General features: G+C 68.7%; 2 protein-coding genes across 2 annotated transcripts in view; one reads left to right on the forward strand and one right to left on the reverse strand.

Annotated features, from left to right (window-relative positions):
* Nucleotides 1-9,802, forward strand: part of LOC128901606 (tenascin-X-like) — a 49,825-nt gene extending 40,023 nt beyond the window's left edge. The window contains 4 exon segments of the mRNA XM_054183677.1: nt 294-390; nt 2,079-2,240; nt 4,661-4,824; nt 9,660-9,802. Coding sequence (XP_054039652.1) covers nt 294-390; nt 2,079-2,240; nt 4,661-4,824; nt 9,660-9,740 — 504 coding nt within the window. The 3' untranslated portion in view covers nt 9,741-9,802.
* Nucleotides 9,803-16,067: 6,265 nt separating this feature from the next.
* The window catches only part of LOC128901607 (steroid 21-hydroxylase-like), a 9,239-nt gene continuing 3,104 nt past the window's right edge, over nt 16,068-22,202 (reverse strand). Inside the window, 5 exon segments of the mRNA XM_054183678.1 lie at nt 16,068-16,115; nt 16,117-16,316; nt 17,456-17,559; nt 18,701-18,870; nt 21,912-22,077. Of these exon segments, the coding sequence (XP_054039653.1) occupies nt 16,068-16,115; nt 16,117-16,316; nt 17,456-17,559; nt 18,701-18,870; nt 21,912-22,077 (688 nt within the window).

Genomic DNA, 22,202 nt, shown 5'->3' on the forward strand with positions numbered 1-22,202 from the left:
TGTGGGGGGCAGTGGGGGTGTTGGGGGGCGCTGGGGGGGGTTCTACTGGGGGGCAAAAGGGGAATCAGTGGCGGATGTTGGGGGACACTGGGGGGGGGTCTCTATGGGGGGCAATGGGGCGGGGGGGTCTGGGATGTTGCATCGGGGGGGTCTGAGGGAGGAATGGGGTCAGTTGGGGGGGGGTCTGGGAGGGCACTGGGTGGATCTCTGGGGGGAAATGGGGGTCAGTGGGGGGGGGGTGGGTGGTCAGTGGGGTGTTGGGTCTCCACCCCCCCCCCCCGCCCCCCCCCAAGGTGTTCCAGCGCCGGCAGGACGGGGGCACCGATTTCTGGCGGGGGTGGGGGGATTACGCCCGCGGCTTCGGCAACGTCACCGGGGAGTTCTGGCTGGGTGAGCACCCCGGTGGCCGGGGAGGGGGGACACACCTGGGTGACCGGGGGGGGGGACCCACGCATGCAGGGGGGGACACAGGTGTGCGGGTGGGTCTTTGGAGGAGACCGAAGTGTCCAGGTGGCCTTGGGTGGCATCGGGGGCGGGGGGGGGACCCAGGTGTCCAAGTGGGTCTTTGGAGGGGACTCAAGGATCTGGGTGGGCTTCGGTGGTGACCGGGGGGGGACCCAGGTGTCCGGGGGGGGACACCCAGGTGTCCAAGTGGATCTTTGGAGGGGACCCAGGTGTCCAGGTGGGTCTTTGGAGGGGACCCAAGGATCGGGGTGGGCTTGGGTGGGTGACCAAGGGGGGACCCAGGTGTCCAAGTGGATCTTTGGAGGGGACCCAGGTGTCCAGGTGGGCTTGGGTGGGTGACCAGGGGGGGACCCAGGTGTTTGGGTGGGTCTTTGGAGGGGACCCAAGGATCTGGGTGGGCTTGGGTGGGTGACCGGGGGGACACCCAGGTGTCCAAGTGGGTCTTTGGAGGGGACCTAAGTGTCCAGGTGGGCTTGGGTGGCATCCTGGGGGGTACCCAGGTGTCCAGGGAGGGGACCCAGGTGTTTGGGTGGGTCTTTGGAGGGGACCCAAGGATCTGGGTGGGCTTTGGTGGTGACCGGGGGGGACCCAGGTGTCCGGGGGGGGACACCCAGGTGTCCAAGTGGATCTTTGGAGGGGACCCAGGTGTCTGGGTGGGCTTGGGTGGGTGACCAGGGGGGTACCCAGGTGTCCAGGGAGGGGACCCAGGTGTCTGGGTGGGCTTGGGTGGGTGACCAGGGGGGTACCCAGGTGTCCAGGGAGGGGACCCAGGTGTTTGGGTGGGTCTTTGGAGGGGACCAGGGCATCTGGGTGGGCTTTGGTGGTGACCGGGGGGGACCCAGGTGTCCGGGGGGGACACCCAGGTGTCCAAGTGGATCTTTGGAGGGGACCCAGGTGTCTGGGTGGGCTTGGGTGGGTGACCAGGAGGGTATCCAGGTGTCCAGGGAGGGGACCCAGGTGTTTGGGTGGGTCTTTGGAGGGGACCCAAGGATCTGGGTGGGCTTGGGTGGGTGACCGGGGGGGGACCCAGGTGTCCAAGTGGGTCTTTGGAGGGGACCTAAGTGTCCAGGTGGGCTTGGGTGGCATCCTGGGGGGTACCCAGGTGTCCAGGGAGGGGACCCAGGTGTTTGGGTGGGTCTTTGGAGGGGACCAGGGCATCTGGGTGGGCTTTGGTGGTGACTGGGGGGGACCCAGGTGGCCGGGGGGGGACACCCAGGTGTCCAAGTGGATCTTTGGAGGGGACCCAGGTGTCTGGGTGGGCTTGGGTGGGTGACCAGGGGGGTATCCAGGTGTCCAGGGAGGGGACCCAGGTGTTTGGGTGGGTCTTTGGAGGGGACCCAAGGATCTGGGTGGGCTTGGGTGGGTGACCGGGGGGGGACCCAGATGTTTGGGTGGGTCTTTGGGGGGGACCCAGGTGTCCGGGTGGGCTTGGGTGGGTGACCAGGGGGGTACCCAGGTGTCCAGGGAGGGGGACCCAGATGTTTGGGTGGGTCTTTGGAGGGGACCCAGGTGTCTGGGTGGGCTTGGGTGGGTGACCAGGGAGGGACCCAGGTGCCCGTTGGGTGGCGGTGGCCGGACGCAGGCTTTGGTGGCCGGGGGGGGGGTGCTCACAGGGAACGAGGCGCTGCACGCCCTGACGGCCGGGACCCCCACGGAGCTGCGGGTGGATCTCCGCACCCCCTGGGACGCCGCCTTCGCCCGCTACCGCGACTTCGCCGTCGCCGGCCCCGAGGACCACTACCGCCTCCACCTCGGCACCTACAGCGGCACCGCCGGTACGGGGGCAGCCGGGGGGGGGTCTTGGGGGGAGTCCTGGAGGGGTCTTGGGGGGGTCTCCTGGCTCGTGAGGAGGACCCTGAGAGGGACCTTGGGGGTCCTGGAGGGGTCTTGGGGGGGTCCTGAGTGGCCTCGGGGGGGTTCCTGGAAGGGTCTTGGGGGTCTCCTGGCCCATGAGGAAGATCCTGGGAGGGATCTTGGGGGTCCTGGAGGGTCCTGAGTGGCCTCGGGGGGCTCCTGGAAGGGTCTTGGGGGTCTCCTGGCCCATGAGGAGGACCCTGGGAGGGACCCTGGGGGTCCTGGAGGGGTCTTGGGGGGGTCCTGAGTGGCCTCGGGGGGGTTCCTGGAAGGGTCTTGGGGGTCTCCTGGCCCATGAGGAGGACCCTGAGAGGGACCTTGGGGGTCCTGGACGGGTCTTGGGGGGTCCTGAGTGGCCTCGGGGGGGTTCCTGGAAGGGTCTTGGGGGTCTCCTGGCCCATGAGGAGGACCCTGGGAGGGATCTTGGGGTCCTGGAGGGGTCTTGGGGGGGTCCTGAGTGGCCTCGGGGGGGTTCCTGGAAGGGTCTTGGGGGTCTCCTGGCCCATGAGGAGGACCCTGGGAGGGACCCTGGGGGTCCTGGAGGGTCCTGAGTGGCCTCGGGGGGCTCCTGGAAGGGTCTTGGGGGTCTCCTGGCCCATGAGGAGGACCCTGGGAGGGACCTTGGGGGTCCTGGAGGGGTCTTCGGGGGGTCCTGAGTGGCCTCGGGGGGGTTCCTGGAAGGGTCTTGGGGGTCTCCTGGCCCATGAGGAGGATCCTGGGAGGGATCTTGGGGGTCCTGGAGGGTCCTGAGTGGCCTCGGGGGGCTCCTGGAAGGGTCTTGGGGGGGTCTCCTGGCCCATGAGGAGGACCCTGAGAGGGACCTTGGGGTCCTGGAGGGGTCTTGGGGGGGTCCTGAGTGGCCTCGGGGGGGTTCCTGGAAGGGTCTTGGGGGTCTCCTGGCCCATGAGGAGGATCCTGGGAGGGATCTTGGGGGTCCTGGAGGGTCCTGAGTGGCCTCGGGGGGCTCCTGGAAGGGTCTTGGAGGGGTCTCCTGGCCCATGAGGAGGATCCTGGGAGGGATCTTGGGGTCCTGGAGGGGTCTTGGGGGATCTCTAGAAGGGTCTGGGGGGGTCTTGGGGGGTCTCTTGGCCCATGGGAGGAACTTGGGGGGAATCTTGGGGGTTCTGGGGGTCTCCTGGCCCATGATGGGTGTCCCCGAAGGGTCCTGGGGGCCTCTAGAAGGGTCTTGGGGGTCCGCAGCAGTCTTGGGGGAGGAGGGTCTTGGGGGGGGTCTCTTGGCACTGGGGGGTCTTGGGGGGGGGATCTGGGGGTCTCTGGACCATTGAACAGTGTCCCTGGGTGGGGGATGTCCCTGGGGGGGGGTCTTGGGGGGGTCTCTTGGCACTGGGGTGCCCTGGGGGGGGTGGCCTGGTGGTCCCGAGGGGTCCTGGGGGCCACTCGGGGGGTCCCTGGGGGGGGGTCCCTGTGGGTCCTGGAGCAGGTGTCCTGGGGGTCACTGGGGGGGGTCCCTGGGGGGGGGTCCCTGTGGGTCCTGGAGGGGGTGTCCTGGGGGTCACTGGGGGATTCGCTGGCGGGGGTCCCTGTGGGTCCGGGGGGGGGGGGGGGGGGGTGTGTGTCTGGGGGTCACTGAGGGGGTCCCTGTGGGGGAGGGTGGTGGGTGTCCTGGGGGTCACTGGGGGATTCCCTGGGGGGGGGGGGGTGTCCCTGTGGGTCCCGGGCGGGGGGTGGGTGTCCTGGGGGTCCCTGGGGGGGTCCCTGGGGGGGGGAGGGTCCCTGAAGGGGTCCCGGGGGGGTCCTGGGGGTCTGATGGCGGGGTGGGGGGGTCCCTGGGGGGGTCCCTGTGGGTCCCGGGGGGGGGGGGGGGGGGATCGGTGTCCTGGGGATCCCTGGGGGGGTCCCTGGGGGGGGGTGGGGGGATCGGTGTCCTGGGGATCCCTGGGGGGGTCCCTGGGGGGGGGAGGGTCCCTGAAGGGGTCCCGGGGGGGTCCTGGGGGTCTGATGGCGGGGTGGGGGGGTCCCTGGGGGGGTCCCTGTGGGTCCCGGGGGTGGGGGTGGGTGTCCTGGGGGGGTCGCTGGGGGGGGGGGAGGGTCCCTGAAGGGGTCCCGGGGGGGTCCTGGGGGTCTGATGGCGGGGTGGGGGTGTCCCTGGGGGGGTCCCTGTGGGTCCCGGGGGGGGTGTGGGTGTCCTGGGGGTCCCTGGGGGGGTCCCTGGTGGGGGGAGGGTCCCTGAAGGGGTCCCGGGGGGGTCCTGGGGGCCTGACAGCGGGGGTGGGGCAGGTCCTGTGGGTCCCGGGGGGGGGGTGGGTGTCCTGGGGGTCCCTGGGGGGGTCCCTGTGGGGGGGTCCCCGTGGGTCTGACACCGGGGGGGGGGGTCCGGCAGGGGACGCGCTCTCCTACCACGCCGGCAGCCCCTTCTCCACGCGGGACCGCGACCCCCGCGGCCGCCCCCGACCCTGCGCCGTGGCCTACGCCGGGGCCTGGTGGTACCACAACTGCCACTACGCCAACCTCAACGGGCGCTACGGCACCCCCCGCCACCACCAGGCACGGGGGGCACCGGGGGGCGGGGGGGGGGCCGGGGGGGCTGGAGGGGGAGAGAACGGGGGCTAGAGGGGGGCTAGAGGGGCCGGGGACCCATAGCAAGGGGGCCGAGGGGGTTGGAGGGTGGTTGATGGGGGACAGAGTGGGGTCTATAGGCGCCGGGGACCCATAGCGGGGGGGGCTGGGGGGGCTGGAGGGGGAGAGAATGGGGGCTAGAGGGGCACAGGGGGGCTATAGGGGACGGGGACCCATAGCAGGGGGGCTGAGGGGGTTGGAGTGGGATATAATGGGGTCTAGAGGGGCCACAGGGGGGCTATAGGGGCCGGGGACCCATAGCGAGGGGGCTGGGGGGGCTGGAGGGGGAGAGAATGGGGGCTACAGGGGCCACAGGGGGGCTATATGGGACGGGGACCCATAGCGGGGGGGGCTGGGGCGGCTGGAGTGGGATATAATGGGGGCTAGAGGGGCACAGGGGGGCTATAGGGGCCGGGGACCCATAGCGAGGGGGCTGGGGGGGCTGGAGGGGGAGAGAATGGGGGCTACAGGGGCCACAGGGGGGCTATAGGGGACGGGGACCCATAGCGGGGGGGCTGGGGGGTATATAATGGGGGCTAGAGGGGCCACAGGGGGGCTATAGGGGGGCTATAGGGGCTGGGGACCCATAGCAAGGGGGCTGAGGGGGTTGGAGGGTGGTTGATGGGGGACAGAGTGGGGTCTATAGGCGCCGGGGACCCATAGCGGGGGGGGCTGGGGGGGCTGGAGTGGGATATAATGGGGGCTAGAGGGGCACAGGGGGGCTATAGGGGGGCTATAGGGGCCGGGGACCCATAGCGAGGGGGCTGGGGGGGCTGGAGGGGGAGAGAATGGGGGCTACAGGGGCCACAGGGGGGCTATAGGGGACGGGGACCCATAGCGGGGGGGCTGGGGGGTATATAATGGGGGCTAGAGGGCCACAGGGGGGCTATAGGGGGGCTATAGGGGCTGGGGACCCATAGCAAGGGGGCCGAGGGGGTTGGAGGGTGGTTGATGGGGGACAGAGTGGCGTCTATAGGCGCCGGGGACCCATAGCGGGGGGGGGTGGGGGGGTTGGAGGGGGAGAGAATGGGGGCTACAGGGGCCACAGGGGGGCTATAGGGGCCGGGGACCCATAGCGGGGGGGCCTGGGGGGGCTGGAGGGGGAGAGAATGGGGGCTAGAGGGCGGCTATAGGGGCTGGGGACCCATAGCAAGGGGGCTGAGGGGGTTGGAGGGTGGTTGATGGGGGACAGAGTGGCGTCTATAGGCGCCGGGGACCCATAGCGGGGGGGGCTGGGGGGGTTGGAGGGGGAGAGAATGGGGGCTACAGGGGCCACAGGGGGGCTATAGGGGCCGGGGACCCATAGCGAGGGGGCTGGGGGGGCTGGAGGGGGAGAGAATGGGGGCTAGAGGGGCCACAGGGGGGCTATAGGGGACGGGGACCCATAGCGGGGGGGGTTGGGGGGGCTGGAGGGGGAGAGAATGGGGGCTACAGGGGCCACAGGGGGGCTATAGGGGCTGGGGACCCATAGCGGGGGGGCTGAGGGGGTTGGAGTGGGATATAATGGGGGCTACAGGGGCCACAGGGGGGCTATAGGGGGGCTATAGGGGCTGGGGACCCATAGCAAGGGGGCTGAGGGGGTTGGAGGGTGGTTGATGGGGGACAGAGTGGGGTCTATAGGCGCCGGGGACCCATAGCGGGGGGGGCTGGGGGGGCTGGAGTGGGATATAATGGGGGCTAGAGGGGCACAGGGGGGCTATAGGGGGGCTATAGGGGCCGGGGACCCATAGCGAGGGGGCTGGGGGGGCTGGAGGGGGAGAGAATGGGGGCTACAGGGGCCACAGGGGGGCTATAGGGGACGGGGACCCATAGCGGGGGGGCTGGGGGGTATATAATGGGGGCTAGAGGGCCACAGGGGGGCTATAGGGGGGCTATAGGGGCTGGGGACCCATAGCAAGGGGGCCGAGGGGGTTGGAGGGTGGTTGATGGGGGACAGAGTGGGGTCTATAGGCGCCGGGGACCCATAGCGGGGGGGGCTGGGGGGGTTGGAGGGGGAGAGAATGGGGGCTACAGGGGCCACAGGGGGGCTATAGGGGCCGGGGACCCATAGCGAGGGGGCTGGGGGGGCTGGAGGGGGAGAGAATGGGGGCTACAGGGGCCACAGGGGGGCTATAGGGGCTGGGGACCCATAGCGGGGGGGCTGAGGGGGTTGGAGTGGGATATAATGGGGGCTAGAGGGGCCACAGGGGGGCTATAGGGGGGCTATAGGGGCTGGGGACCCATAGCGAGGGGGCTGAGGGGGTTGGAGGGTGGTTGATGGGGGACAGAGTGGGGTCTATAGGCGCCGGGGACCCATAGCGGGGGGGGCTGGGGGGGTTGGAGGGGGAGAGAATGGGGGCTACAGGGGCCACAGGGGGGCTATAGGGGATGGGGACCCATAGCGGGGGGGCTGGGGGGTATATAATGGGGGCTAGAGGGGCCAAAGAGGGGGTATAGGGGGTCTATAGGCACCGGGGACCCATAGCGGGGGGGCTGGGGGGGCTGGAGGGGGAGGTAATGGGGGCTACAGGGGCCACAGGGGGGCTATAGGGGACGGGGACCTATAGCAGGGGGCTAGAGGGGGAGAGAATGGGGGCTACAGGGGCCACAGGGGGGCTATAGGGGCTGGGGACCCATAGCGGGGGGGCTGGGGGGTATATAATGGGGGCTAGAGGGGCCACAGGGGGGCTATAGGGGGGCTATAGGGGCTGGGGACCCATAGCAAGGGGGCCGAGGGGGTTGGAGGGTGGTTGATGGGGGACAGAGTGGGGTCTATAGGCGCCGGGGACCCATAGCGGGGGGGGCTGGGGGGGCTGGAGTGGGATATAATGGGGGCTAGAGGGGCACAGGGGGGCTATAGGGGCCGGGGACCCATAGCGAGGGGGCTGGGGGGGCTGGAGGGGGAGAGAATGGGGGCTACAGGGGCCACAGGGGGGCTATAGGGGACGGGGACCCATAGCGGGGGGGGCTGGGGGGGCTGGAGGGGGAGAGAATGGGGGCTATAGGGGGGCTATAGGGGCTGGGGACCCATAGCGGGGGGGGCTGGGGGGGCTGGAGGGGGAGAGAATGGGGGCTAGAGGGGGGGCTAGAGGGGCTGGGGACCCATAGCAAGGGGGCTGAGGGGGTTGGAGGGTGGTTGATGGGGGACAGAGTGGGGTCTATAGGCGCCGGGGACCCATAGCGGGGGGTATATAATATATCCTGGGGGGTATATAATGGGGGCTACAGGGGCCAAAGGGGGGGTATAGGGGGTCTATAGGCACCGGGGACCCATAGCGGGGGGGCTGGGGGGGCTGGAGGGGGAGGTAATGGGGGCTACAGGGGCCACAGGGGGGCTATAGGGGCCGGGGACCCATAGGGGGGGGGCTGGGGGGGTTGGAGGGGGATATAATGGGGGCTAGAGGGGCCACAGGGGGGCTATAGGGGGGCTATAGGGGCTGGGGACCCATAGCAAGGGGGCTGAGGGGGTTGGAGGGTGGTTGACGGGGGACAGAGTGGGGTCTATAGGCACCGGGGACCCATAGCGGGGGGGACTGGGGGGGCTGGAGGGGGAGAGAAAGGGGGCTACGGGGGCCACAGGGGGGCTATAGGGGCCGGGGACCCATAGCGAGGGGGCTGGGGGGGCTGGAGTGGGATATAATGGGGGCTAGAGGGGCACAGGGGGGCTATAGGGGATGGCGACCCATAGCGGGGGGGCTGGGGGGTATATAATGGGGGCTACAGGGGCCACAGGGGGGCTTATAGGGGGGCTATAGGGGCTGGGGACCCATAGCAAGGGGGCTGAGGGGGTTGGAGGGTGGTTGATGGGGGGCAGAGTGGGGTCTATAGGGGCTACAGGGGGTCTATAGGCACCAGGGACCCATAGAGGGGTGGCTGGGGGGGGTTGGAGGGGGAGAGAATGGGGGCTAGAGGGGCCACAGGGGGGCTATAGGGGCCAGGGATGTATAGCGGGGGGGGCTGGAGGGGGAGATAATGGGGTCTATAGGGGCCACAGGGGGGCTATAGGGGCCGAGGACCCATAGCGAGGGGGCGACTAGATGGGACTGTGGGGTTCTATAGGGGCTCTACAGGGGCCTTGTAGGGGTCTGTGGGGTTCTGTAGTGGTTCTATAGGGGTCTTACAGGGGTCGCTGGAGTTCTATAGGGCTCTATAGAGGTCTTATAAGGGTGTGTGGGGTTCTGTAGGGGCTCTATAGGGGTCGGTGGGGCTCTATACGGGTTCTATAGGTGTCTGTGGGATTCTATAGGGCTCTATAGGGGTTCTATAGGGGTTCTATAGGGGTCTGTGTGGTTCTTTCGGGGCTCTATAGGGGTCTTATAGGGGTCTGTGGGGCTCTATAGGGGTTCTATAGGGGTCTTATGGGGTCGGTGGGGTTCTATAGGGGTCTCTGGGGCTCTAGAGTGGCTCTATAGGGGATCTATAAGGGTCTGTGGGGCTCTATAGGGGTCCATGGAGTTCTATAGGGCTCTATAGGGGTCTTATAGGGGTCTGTGGGGCTCTGCAGGGGTTCTATAGGGGTCTTATAGGGGTCTGTGGGGCTCTGTAGGGGTTCTATAGGGGTCTGTGGGGTTCTATAGGGCTCTATATGGGTCTTACCGGGGTCTGTGGGGTTCTGTAGGGGCTCTCTAGGGGTCTGTGGGGTTCTGTAAGGTTCTACAGGGCTCTATAGGGGTTCTATAGGGGCCTGTAGGGTCCTGCGGGGCTCTGTGGGGCTGGATAGGGGTCTGCAGGGCACCTATAAGCTCTCCATAGGGCCTGAGGGACCCCCCCCCCTCCCTCCCCAGGGCATCAACTGGTTTCCCTGGAAAGGCTTCGAGTTCTCCATCCCCTTCACCGAGATGAAGCTGCGGCCGCAGCGCGACTGAGGGGGCCCCCGGGGGGGGGGGGGGGGGCACCCAGGGGTCCGGGGGGGGCCCCCCCCGGTGTCCAGGCAGCACCCAGGAAGGAGGCGGGGGGGGGGGTGGGGGGCAAAGCTTTTATTTTGGGGGGTGGGGGGGTCAATAAAAGCTGCCTGGAAGCCCCTCGGCCCCCGTGAGCCCAGGCGTCCGGTGGGGGGAGGGGGGCACCCAGCTCTACTGGGACCTACTGGGATCTACTGGGACCTGCCGGGGCTCTACTGAGGGCTGCTGGGCTCTACTGGGGGGCTACTGGGGGCACGCTGGGCTCCGCTGGGGCTTACTGGGCTCTGCTGAGGTCTACTGGGATCTACTGGGGGGGCTACTGGGGGGCTACTGGGGGCACGCTGGGCTCTGCTGGGGCTTACTGGGCTCTGCTGAGGTCTACTGGGATCTACTGGGGGGGCTACTGGGGGGCTACTGGGGGCACGCTGGGCTCTGCTGAGGTCTACTGGGATCTACTGGGGGGCTACTGGGGGCATGCTGGGCTCTGCTGAGGTCTACTGGGGGCTACTGGGGGGCTACTGGGCCCACACTGGGCTCCGCTGGGGCTTACTGGGCTCTGCTGAGGTCTACTGGGATCTACTGGGGGGGATACTGGGGGGCTACTGGGGACACGCTGGGCTCTGCTGGGGCTTACTGGGCTCTGCTGAGGTGTACTGGGATTTACTGGGGGGGCTACTGGGGGGCTACTGGGGCCACACCGGGCTCCGCTGGGGCTTACTGGGCTCTGCTGAGGTCTACTGGGATCTACTGGGGGGCTACTGGGGGCATGCTGGGCTCTGCTGAGGTCTACTGGGGGCTACTGGGGGGCTACTGGGCCCACACTGGGCTCTGCTGGGGCTTACTGGGCTCTGCTGAGGTGTACTGGGATCTACTGGGGGGGCTACTGGGGGGCTACTGGGGCCACACTGGGCTCCGCTGGGGCTTACTGGGCTCTGCTGAGGTCTACTGGGATCTACTGGGGGGCTACTGGGGGCATGCTGGGCTCCGCTGAGGTCTACTGGGGGCTACTGGGGGGCTACTGGGGGCACGCTGGGCTCTGCTGAGGTCTACTGGGGGGCTACTGGGGGGCTACCGGGGGCACGCTGGGCTCTGCTGAGGTCTACTGGGATCTACTGGGGGGCTACTGGGCCCACACTGGGCTCCGCTGGGGCTTACTGGGCTCTGCTGAGGTGTACTGGGATCTACTGGGGGGCTACTGGGGGCATGCTGGGCTCTGCTGGGGGCTACTGGGGGGCTACTGGGGGGCTACTGGGGCCACACTGGGCTCCGCTGGGGCTTACTGGGCTCTGCTGAGGTGTACTGGGATCTACTGGGGGGCTACTGGGGGCATGCTGGGCTCTGCTGGGGGCTACTGGGGGGCTACTGGGGCCACACTGGGCTCCGCTGGGGCTTACTGGGCTCTGCTGAGGTGTACTGGGATCTACTGGGGGGCTACTGGGGGCACGCTGGGCTCTGCTGAGGCTTACTGGGCTCTGCTGAGGTGTACTGGGATCTACTGGGGGGCTACTGGGGGCACGCTGGGCTCTGCTGAGGTCTACTGGGGGCTACTGGGGGGCTACTGGGCCCACACTGGGCTCCGCTGGGGCTTACTGGGCTCTGCTGAGGTCTACTGGGATCTACTGGGGGGCTACTGGGGGCACGCTGGGCTCTGCTGAGGTCTACTGGGGGCTACTGGGGGGCTACTGGGCCCACACTGGGCTCCGCTGGGGCTTACTGGGCTCTGCTGAGGTCTACTGGGATCTACTGGGGGGCTACTGGGCCCACACTGGGCTCCACTGGGGCTTACTGGGCTCTGCTGAGGTGTACTGGGATCTACTGGGGGGGCTACTGGGGGGCTACTGGGCCCACACTGGGCTCTGCTGGGGCTTACTGGGCTCTGCTGAGGTGTACTGGGATCTACTGGGGGGGCTACTGGGGCCACACTGGGCTCCGCTGGGGCTTACTGGGCTCTGCTGAGGTCTACTGGGATCTACTGGGGGGCTACTGGGGGCATGCTGGGCTCTGCTGAGGTCTACTGGGGGCTACTGGGGGGCTACTGGGGGCACGCTGGGCTCTGCTGAGGTCTACTGGGGGCTACTGGGGGGCTACTGGGGGCACGCTGGGCTCTGCTGAGGTCTACTGGGATCTACTGGGGGGCTACTGGGGGGCTACTGGGGCCACACTGGGCTCCGCTGGGGCTTACTGGGCTCTGCTGAGGTCTACTGGGATCTACTGGGGGGGCTACTGGGGGGCTACTGGGGGCACGCTGGGCTCTGCTGGGGCTTACTGGGCTCTGCTGAGGTCTACTGGGATCTACTGGGGGGGCTACTGGGGGGCTACTGGGGGCACGCTGGGCTCTGCTGAGGTCTACTGGGATCTACTGGGGGGCTACTGGGGGCATGCTGGGCTCTGCTGAGGTCTACTGGGGGCTACTGGGGGCTACTGGGGGCTACTGGGGGGCTACTGGGCCCACACTGGGCTCCGCTGGGGCTTACTGGGCTCTGCTGAGGTGTACTGGGATCTACTGGGGGGGATACTGGGGGGCTACTGGGGACACGCTGGGCTCTGCTGGGGCTTACTGGGCTCTGCTGAGGTGTACTGGGATTTACTGGGGGGGCTACTGGGGGGCTACTGGGGCCACACCGGGCTCCGCTGGGGCTTACTGGGCTCTGCTGAGGTCTACTGGGATCTACTGGGGGGCTACTGGGGGCATGCTGGGCTCTGCTGAGGTCTACTGGGGGCTACTGGGGGGCTACTGGGCCCACACTGGGCTCTGCTGGGGCTTACTGGGCTCTGCTGAGGTGTACTGGGATCTACTGGGGGGGCTACTGGGGGGCTACTGGGGCCACACTGGGCTCCGCTGGGGCTTACTGGGCTCTGCTGAGGTCTACTGGGATCTACTGGGGGGCTACTGGGGGCATGCTGGGCTCCGCTGAGGTCTACTGGGGGCTACTGGGGGGCTACTGGGGGCACGCTGGGCTCTGCTGAGGTCTACTGGGGGGCTACTGGGGGGCTACCGGGGGCACGCTGGGCTCTGCTGAGGTCTACTGGGATCTACTGGGGGGCTACTGGGCCCACACTGGGCTCCGCTGGGGCTTACTGGGCTCTGCTGAGGTGTACTGGGATCTACTGGGGGGCTACTGGGGGCATGCTGGGCTCTGCTGGGGGCTACTGGGGGGCTACTGGGGGGCTACTGGGGCCACACTGGGCTCCGCTGGGGCTTACTGGGCTCTGCTGAGGTGTACTGGGATCTACTGGGGGGCTACTGGGGGCATGCTGGGCTCTGCTGGGGGCTACTGGGGGGCTACTGGGGCCACACTGGGCTCCGCTGGGGCTTACTGGGCTCTGCTGAGGTGTACTGGGATCTACTGGGGGGCTACTGGGGGCATGCTGGGCTCTGCTGGGGGCTACTGGGGGGCTACTGGGGGGCTACTGGGGCCACACTGGGCTCCGCTGGGGCTTACTGGGCTCTGCTGAGGTGTACTGGGATCTACTGGGGGGCTACTGGGGGCATGCTGGGCTCTGCTGGGGGCTACTGGGGGGCTACTGGGGCCACACTGGGCTCCGCTGGGGCTTACTGGGCTCTGCTGAGGTGTACTGGGATCTACTGGGGGGCTACTGGGGGCACGCTGGGCTCTGCTGAGGCTTACTGGGCTCTGCTGAGGTCTACTGGGATCTACTGGGGGGCTACTGGGGGCACGCTGGGCTCTGCTGAGGTCTACTGGGGGCTACTGGGGGGCTACTGGGCCCACACTGGGCTCCGCTGGGGCTTACTGGGCTCTGCTGAGGTCTACTGGGATCTACTGGGGGGCTACTGGGGGCACGCTGGGCTCTGCTGAGGTCTACTGGGGGCTACTGGGGGGCTACTGGGCCCACACTGGGCTCCGCTGGGGCTTACTGGGCTCTGCTGAGGTCTACTGGGATCTACTGGGGGGCTACTGGGCCCACACTGGGCTCCACTGGGGCTTACTGGGCTCTGCTGAGGTGTACTGGGATCTACTGGGGGGGCTACTGGGGGGCTACTGGGCCCACACTGGGCTCTGCTGGGGCTTACTGGGCTCTGCTGAGGTGTACTGGGATCTACTGGGGGGGCTACTGGGGCCACACTGGGCTCCGCTGGGGCTTACTGGGCTCTGCTGAGGTCTACTGGGATCTACTGGGGGGCTACTGGGGGCATGCTGGGCTCTGCTGAGGTCTACTGGGGGCTACTGGGGGGCTACTGGGGGCACGCTGGGCTCTGCTGAGGTCTACTGGGGGCTACTGGGGGGCTACTGGGGGCACGCTGGGCTCTGCTGAGGTCTACTGGGATCTACTGGGGGGCTACTGGGGGGCTACTGGGGCCACACTGGGCTCCGCTGGGGCTTACTGGGCTCTGCTGAGGTCTACTGGGATCTACTGGGGGGGCTACTGGGGGGCTACTGGGGGCACGCTGGGCTCTGCTGGGGCTTACTGGGCTCTGCTGAGGTCTACTGGGATCTACTGGGGGGGCTACTGGGGGGCTACTGGGGGCACGCTGGGCTCTGCTGAGGTCTACTGGGATCTACTGGGGGGCTACTGGGGGCATGCTGGGCTCTGCTGAGGTCTACTGGGGGCTACTGGGGGCTACTGGGGGCTACTGGGGGGCTACTGGGCCCACACTGGGCTCCGCTGGGGCTTACTGGGCTCTGCTGAGGTGTACTGGGATCTACTGGGGGGGATACTGGGGGGCTACTGGGGACACGCTGGGCTCTGCTGGGGCTTACTGGGCTCTGCTGAGGTGTACTGGGATTTACTGGGGGGGCTACTGGGGGGCTACTGGGGCCACACCGGGCTCCGCTGGGGCTTACTGGGCTCTGCTGAGGTCTACTGGGATCTACTGGGGGGCTACTGGGGGCATGCTGGGCTCTGCTGAGGTCTACTGGGGGCTACTGGGGGGCTACTGGGCCCACACTGGGCTCTGCTGGGGCTTACTGGGCTCTGCTGAGGTGTACTGGGATCTACTGGGGGGGCTACTGGGGGGCTACTGGGGCCACACTGGGCTCCGCTGGGGCTTACTGGGCTCTGCTGAGGTCTACTGGGATCTACTGGGGGGCTACTGGGGGCATGCTGGGCTCCGCTGAGGTCTACTGGGGGCTACTGGGGGGCTACTGGGGGCACGCTGGGCTCTGCTGAGGTCTACTGGGGGGCTACTGGGGGGCTACCGGGGGCACGCTGGGCTCTGCTGAGGTCTACTGGGATCTACTGGGGGGCTACTGGGCCCACACTGGGCTCCGCTGGGGCTTACTGGGCTCTGCTGAGGTGTACTGGGATCTACTGGGGGGCTACTGGGGGCATGCTGGGCTCTGCTGGGGGCTACTGGGGGGCTACTGGGGGGCTACTGGGGCCACACTGGGCTCCGCTGGGGCTTACTGGGCTCTGCTGAGGTGTACTGGGATCTACTGGGGGGCTACTGGGGGCATGCTGGGCTCTGCTGGGGGCTACTGGGGGGCTACTGGGGCCACACTGGGCTCCGCTGGGGCTTACTGGGCTCTGCTGAGGTGTACTGGGATCTACTGGGGGGCTACTGGGGGGCTACTGGGGCCACACTGGGCTCTGCTGGGGCTTACTGGGCTCTGCTGAGGTCTACTGGGATCTACTGGGGGGCTACTGGGGGCACGCTGGGCTCTGCTGAGGTCTACTGGGGGCTACTGGGGGGCTACTGGGCCCACACTGGGCTCCGCTGGGGCTTACTGGGCTCTGCTGAGGTCTACTGGGATCTACTGGGGGGCTACTGGGGGCATGCTGGGCTCTGCTGAGGTCTACTGGGGGCTACTGGGGGGCTACTGGGGGCACGCTGGGCTCTGCTGAGGTCTACTGGGGGCTACTGGGGGGCTACTGGGGGCACGCTGGGCTCTGCTGAGGTCTACTGGGATCTACTGGGGGGCTACTGGGGGGCTACTGGGGCCACACTGGGCTCCGCTGGGGCTTACTGGGCTCTGCTGAGGTCTACTGGGATCTACTGGGGGGCTACTGGGGGGCTACTGGGGCCACACTGGGCTCCGCTGGGGCTTACTGGGCTCTGCTGAGGTGTACTGGGATCTACTGGGGGGCTACTGGGGGCACGCTGGGCTCTGCTGAGGTCTACTGGGGGGCTACTGGGGGGCTACTGGGGCCACACTGGGCTCTGCTGGGGCTTACTGGTCCGGGGGGACCCAGGTGGCTGGAGGCGCAGGCAGCGGAGGACCCAACCACCCAAGGGTGCCCCCCCAGACACCCAGGGGTGCCCCCCCCCCCCCCCCCAGAAGTCCAGGGGTGCCCCCCCAGCCACCCAAGGGTGCCCCCCCTGGGGGCGCGCTAGGCGGGGGGCAGGCAGGGCAGCAGGCGGAGGCGGAAGGGGGGGGGGCCGCAGGACGGTGCCCCCCGTCCCCCCCAGCTCGGGCACCCCCTGCCCCCCCGCGGGGGGCTCCAGCCGGAATTCCCGCAGGATCAGGCCCAGGAAAACCAGGAGCTCGGCCCGCGCCAGCCCCTCCCCCGGGCAGGATCGGGCCCCGCAGCCGAAGGGCAGGAGGGCGCGGGAGGGGGCGCCGGGGACCAGGAACCGCTCTGGGGGGGGGGGGAAGGGGGGGGGGAGGGGGGGTCAGGGGACCCGGGTGAGGGCACCCCCCCGAGGGGTCCGGGGGGGGCCCCAGGAGTCGGGGGGGGGGGGGGCACCCACCCTGAGAGGTCTGGGGGGACCCAGGAGTCCGGGGGGGGGGCACCCACCCTGAGGGGTCCCGGGGGGGGCCCAAGGTGTCCGGGGGGGGCACCCACCCCGAGGGGTCCGGGGGGGGACCTTGGAGTCCGGGGGGGGGCACCCACCCCGAGGGGTCCGGAGGGGACCCAGGAGTCGGGGGGGGGGGAGGCACCCCCCCCCCCCAGGAGTCTGGGGGGGACCCAGGAGTCGGGGGGGGGGCACCCACCCCGAGGGGGGGTCTGGGGGGACCCAGGTGTCCGGGGGGGGCCCCCAGGTGTCCGGGGGGGGGCACCCACCCCGAGGGGGGGCCGGGGGGGGCCCAGGTGTCCGGGGGGGGGCACCCACCCCGAGGGGGGTCTGGGGGGACCCAGGTGTCTGGGGGGGGGACCCTGGAGTCCGAGGGGGGCACCCACCCCGAGGGGGGTCCGGGGGGGGACACCCACCCTGAGGGGGGTCCGGGGGGGGGGCCCAGGTGTCCGGGGGGGGGCACCCACCCTGAGGGGTCCGGGGGGGGACCCAGGAGTCTGGGGGGGACCCAGGAGTCGGGGGGGGACCCAAGTATTCGGGACGGGACCCACCCCAAGGGGTCCGGGGGGGGCCCAGGTGTCCGGGGGGGGGGCACCCACCCTGAGGGGTCCGGGGGGGACCCTGGAGTCCGAGGGGGGCACCCACCCCAAGGGGGGTCCGGGGGGACCTAGGAGTCTGGGGGGGGGCACCCACCCCGAGGGGTCTGGGGGGACCCGGGTGTCCAGGGGTCCCACCCCAAGGTCTCCGGGGGGGGGCCCACCCATCTGGGGGGCCCATCTAGGGGGGGGCCCACCCCCCCCCAGGGCTTCAGGGCACCCAGGTGTCCGGGGTGGGGACCCCACCCCAAGGTGTCCAGGGGGACCCGGGTGTCCCGGAGCACCCACCCCGGGACGGGGGTCAGGGAGGGGACCCAGGTGTCCGGGGTGGGGGGGGGGCACCCACCCTGAGGGGGGCCAGGGGACACCCCCCCCCGGGGACGTACCGGGCAGGAATTCCTCGGGGCGCTCCCAGATGTCGGGGTCCCTGTGGGCCGCCAGCAGGTTGGGCACCAGGATGGAGCCGGCCGGCACCGGGATCCCTCCGATACTGGGCGGGGGGGAGGGGGGGGGAAACGGGTACTGGGGTTACTGGGACCTGCTGGGACCTACTGGGACCTACTGGGACCTACTGGGACCCGCTGGGATCTACTGGGACCCGCTGGCACCTGCTGGGCTCTCCGAAGGGAGCTTACTGGGATCTACTGGAGGGTCTTCTGAGGCCATACTGGGCTCTGCTGGGCTCTGTTGAGGTCTACTGGGGCTTACTGGGATCTACTGGGACCTTCTGGGGTCCACTGGGATGTACCAGGACCTCCCTGGGTCAACTGGGGTTTAGAGCTATTCTACTGGGGTCAACTGGGATGTACTGGGGCCTACCGAGACCTCCTGGGGTCTGCTGGGATCTACTGGGGTCTACTGGGGTCAACTGGGATGTACTGGGGCCTACTGAGACCTCCTGGGCTCTGCTGGGGTCTGCTGGGATCTACTGGGTCCTACTGGGGTCAACTGGAACGTACTGGGGCCTACTGAGACCTCCTGGGCTCTGTTGGGGTCTGCTGGGATCTACTGGGACCGTACTGGGGTCTACTGGGGTCAACTGGGATGTACTGGGGCCTACTGAGACCTCCTGGGCTCTGCTGGGATCTACTGGGATCTACTGGGACCATACTGGGAACTACTGGACTCTACTGGGAGTTACTGGGACCCTACTGGGATTTCCTGGCCTCTCCTGGAATGCCCAGTGGTCCCTACTGGTCTATAGTGGGCCGTGCTGGTTCATACTAGTTATGCGCTCATCTATACTGGGCTATACTGGTCTATACTGGTTCAAACCAGTCCATACTCATCTAAATTGGTCCATACTGGTCTATACTGGTTCGAAACACTGCTACACATGGGCTGCAACCTGACGCCCAGCGGTGCCTACTGGTCTATAGTGGGCCGTGCTGGTTTATACTAGTACGCGCTCCTCTCTACTGGTCCATACTGGTCCATACTGGTCTACACTGGTCCATACTGGTCTATACTGGTCCATACTGGTCTACACTGGTTCAAAACACTGCTACACTTCGGTGCGCAGTGCTGCAACCTGGCGCCCAGTGGTCCCTACTGGTCTATAGTGGCTCATACTGGTACGCGCCCCTCTGCACTGGTCCATACTGGTCCGTACTGGTGCGCGCTGGCCGTACCTGGTGTGCCGGAGGGCGCAGTGGGGCAGGGCCAGGGGGGCGGGGGGCCGCAGGCGCAGGGTCTCGGCGATGGTGGCCTGGAGGAGGGGCAGGCGCGGGGCGTCCCCCGGCTCGGGGACACCGGAGGGACCCAGCACCCGCCACAGCTCCTCCCGCAGCCGGGCCTGCAGCTGGGGACACGCCGCGGCGGCACATGGTGGCACGCGGTGGCACGCGGTGGCACACACGGTGGCACACATGGTGGCACACACGGCACACGGCGTCACACGGCGGCACACAGCGTCACACATGGTGGCACACACGGCACACGGTGGCACACGGTGGCACACACGGTGGCACACACGGCACACACGGCACACAGCGTCACACACGGTGGCACACACGGTGGCACACGGTGGCACACGGCGGCACACAGCGTCACACATGGTGGCACACACGGTGGCACACAGTGGCACACAGCGTCACACGGTGGCACACAGCAGGAGACGGTGGCACACGGTGGCACACAGCGTCACATGTGGTGGCACACATGGCACACGGTGGCACACGGCATCACACGGTGGCACACAGCAGGAGACGGTGGCACACGGTGGCACACAGCGTCACACATGGTGGCACACACAGCACACGGTGGCACACGGTGGCACACAGCGTCACACATGGTGGCACACACGGCACACGGTGGCACACGGTGGCACACAGCGTCACACATGGTGGCACACAGCAGCAGACGGTGGCACATGGTGGCACACACGGTGGCACACGGTGGCACACAGCGTCACACGTGGTGGCACACACGGCACACGGTGGCACACAGCGTCACACATGGTGGCACACACGGTGGCACATGGTGGCACACAGCGTCACACATGGTGGCACACAGCAGCAGACGGTGGCACACGGCGGCACACACGGTGGCACACACGGTGGCACATGGCATCACACACGGCGGCACGCGGCGGCACATGGTGGCACACGCGGCGGCACACGGTGTCACACATGGCACATGGCGTCACACACGGCGTCACACATGGCGTCACACACGGTGGCACATGGTGGCACACGGTGTCACAGTGGCACACGGCGGCACACGGTGGCACACAGTGTCACACACAGTGGCACATGGCGGCACACGCTGGCATACATGGCACACGCTAGCACACGGTGTCACACAGTGTCACACACGGTGGCACATGGTGTCACACACGGCACACGGTGTCACACCGTGTCACACTGCCACACCACATCACGCCGTGTCACACACAGCACAGCGTGTCACACCGTGTCACACATGGCGTCACACTGTCACACACACGTCACACCCGGCCACACCACGTCACGCTGCATCGTACCCTGTCACACGTGTGTCACACCGCGTCACACCGCGTCACACACACGTCACACTGCGTCACACACACGTCACACCGCGTCACGCCGTGGGGCTGTGCAAGGGAATGGTGACGGCCACGGGGAGGGGGGACAACGGGGCCACGTAGGACACGGGGGGGGGACACGGGACCCCCTGGGGCCACCATTGGGGACCTGGGGCCACCTGTGGGGACTTGGGGACACTGCTGGGGACAGGGACATGTGTGGGGACTTGGGGCCACTGTTGGGGACAGGGACACGCTGTGACACACGGGTGGCACCTCAGGACGGTGCAGGGGGACGGTGACGGCCACGGAGAGGGGGGACAACGGGGCCACGTAGGACACGGGGGGGGGACACGGGACCCCCTGGGGCCACGTGTGGGGACTCGGGGCCACCGTTGGGGACAGGGACACACTGTGACACACGGGTGGCACCTCGGGGTGGTGTGAGGAACCGATGACGGCCACGGGGAGGGGGACAACGGGGCAACGTAGGACACGGCGGGGGGGACACGGGACGCCCTGGGGCCACCATTGGGGACCTGGGCCACTGTTGGGGACTTGGGGACACCGTTGGGGACAGGGACACGCTGTGACACGTGGGTGGCACCTCAGGATGGTGCAGGGGGACGGTGACGGCCACGGAGAGGGGGGACAACGGGGCCACGTAGGACACGGGGGGGGGACACGGAACCCCATGGGGCCACCACTGGGGACAGGGACATGTGTGGGGACTCGGGGCCACCGTTGGGGACAGGGACATGCTGTGACACACGGGTGGCACCTCGGGGTGGTGTGAGGAACCGATGACGGCCACGGGGAGGGGGACAACGGGGCCATGTAGGACACGGGGGGGGGGGACACGGCACCCCGTGGGGCCACCATTGGGGACTCGGGCCACCTGTGGGGACTTGGGGACACCATTGGGGACAGGGACACGCTGTGACATGCGGGTGGCACCTCAGGACGGTGCAGGGGGACGGTGACGGCCACGGAGAGGGGGAACAACGGGGCCACGTAGGACATGGGGGGGGGGCCATGGGACCCCCTGGGGCCACCATTGGGGACCTGGGGCCACCTGTGGGGACTTGGGGCCACCGTTGGGGACAGGGACACGCTGTGACACGCGTGTGGCACCTTGGGTGGTGTGAGGAACCGATGACGGCCACGGGGAGGGGGGACAACGGGGCCACGTAGGACACGGGGGGGGGGACACGGCACCCCATGGGGCCACCATTGGGGACCTGGGGCCACTGTTGGGGACTCAGGGCCACCGTTGGGGACAGGGACAGGCTGTGACTCGTGTGTGGCACCTCAGGACGGTGCAGGGGGACGGTGACGGCCACGGGGAGGGGGGACAACGGGGCCACGTAGGACACGGGGGGGGGACACGGGACCCGCTGGGGCCACCATTGGGGACCTGGGGCCACGTGTGGGGACTTGGGGACACTGCTGGGGACAGGGACACGCTGTGACACACGGGTGGCACCTCAGGACGGTGCAGGGGGACGGTGACGGCCACGGGGAGGGGGGACAACGGGGCCACGTAGGACACGGGGGGGGGACACGGGACCCCCTGGGGCCACCATTGGGGACTCGGGGCCACCTGTGGGGACTTGGGGACACCATTGGGGACAGGGACACGCTGTGACATGCGGGTGGCACCTCAGGACGGTGCAGGGGGACGGTGATGGCCACGGAGAGGGGGGACAACGGGGCCATGTAGGACATGGGGGGGGGCCACGGGACCCCCTGGGGCCACCATTGGGGACCTGGGGCCACCTGTGGGGACTCGGGGCCACCGTTGGGGCCGGGGACAGGCTGTGACGCGCGGGTGGCACCTGTGGCCGGGGCAGCAGGAAGGCCAGGGCCCAGGCCATGGCGGCCGCCGTGGTCTCGGTGCCGCCGATGAACAGATCCACCAGCGCCATGTGGAGCCGGGGGGCGCTGAGGGCCGCCCCCCCCCGCAGCGCCGCCAGCACCGTGTCCCCCGGGGGGGGGGGCGCTCTCCTGCGGGGGGGGGGGGGCGGGGGGGGAAATGGCTGGGTGTCGTGTCCGTCCCCGTCCCCCCCCCCCCCCAAAACCCCTGGGTGTCCCCCATCCCATCCCCCCCCCAAAATCCGGGGTGTCCC

The sequence above is a fragment of the Rissa tridactyla genome, chromosome 27, assembly GCF_028500815.1.
Source record: "Rissa tridactyla isolate bRisTri1 chromosome 27, bRisTri1.patW.cur.20221130, whole genome shotgun sequence".
In the NCBI taxonomy this organism is placed as follows: domain Eukaryota; kingdom Metazoa; phylum Chordata; class Aves; order Charadriiformes; family Laridae; genus Rissa; species Rissa tridactyla.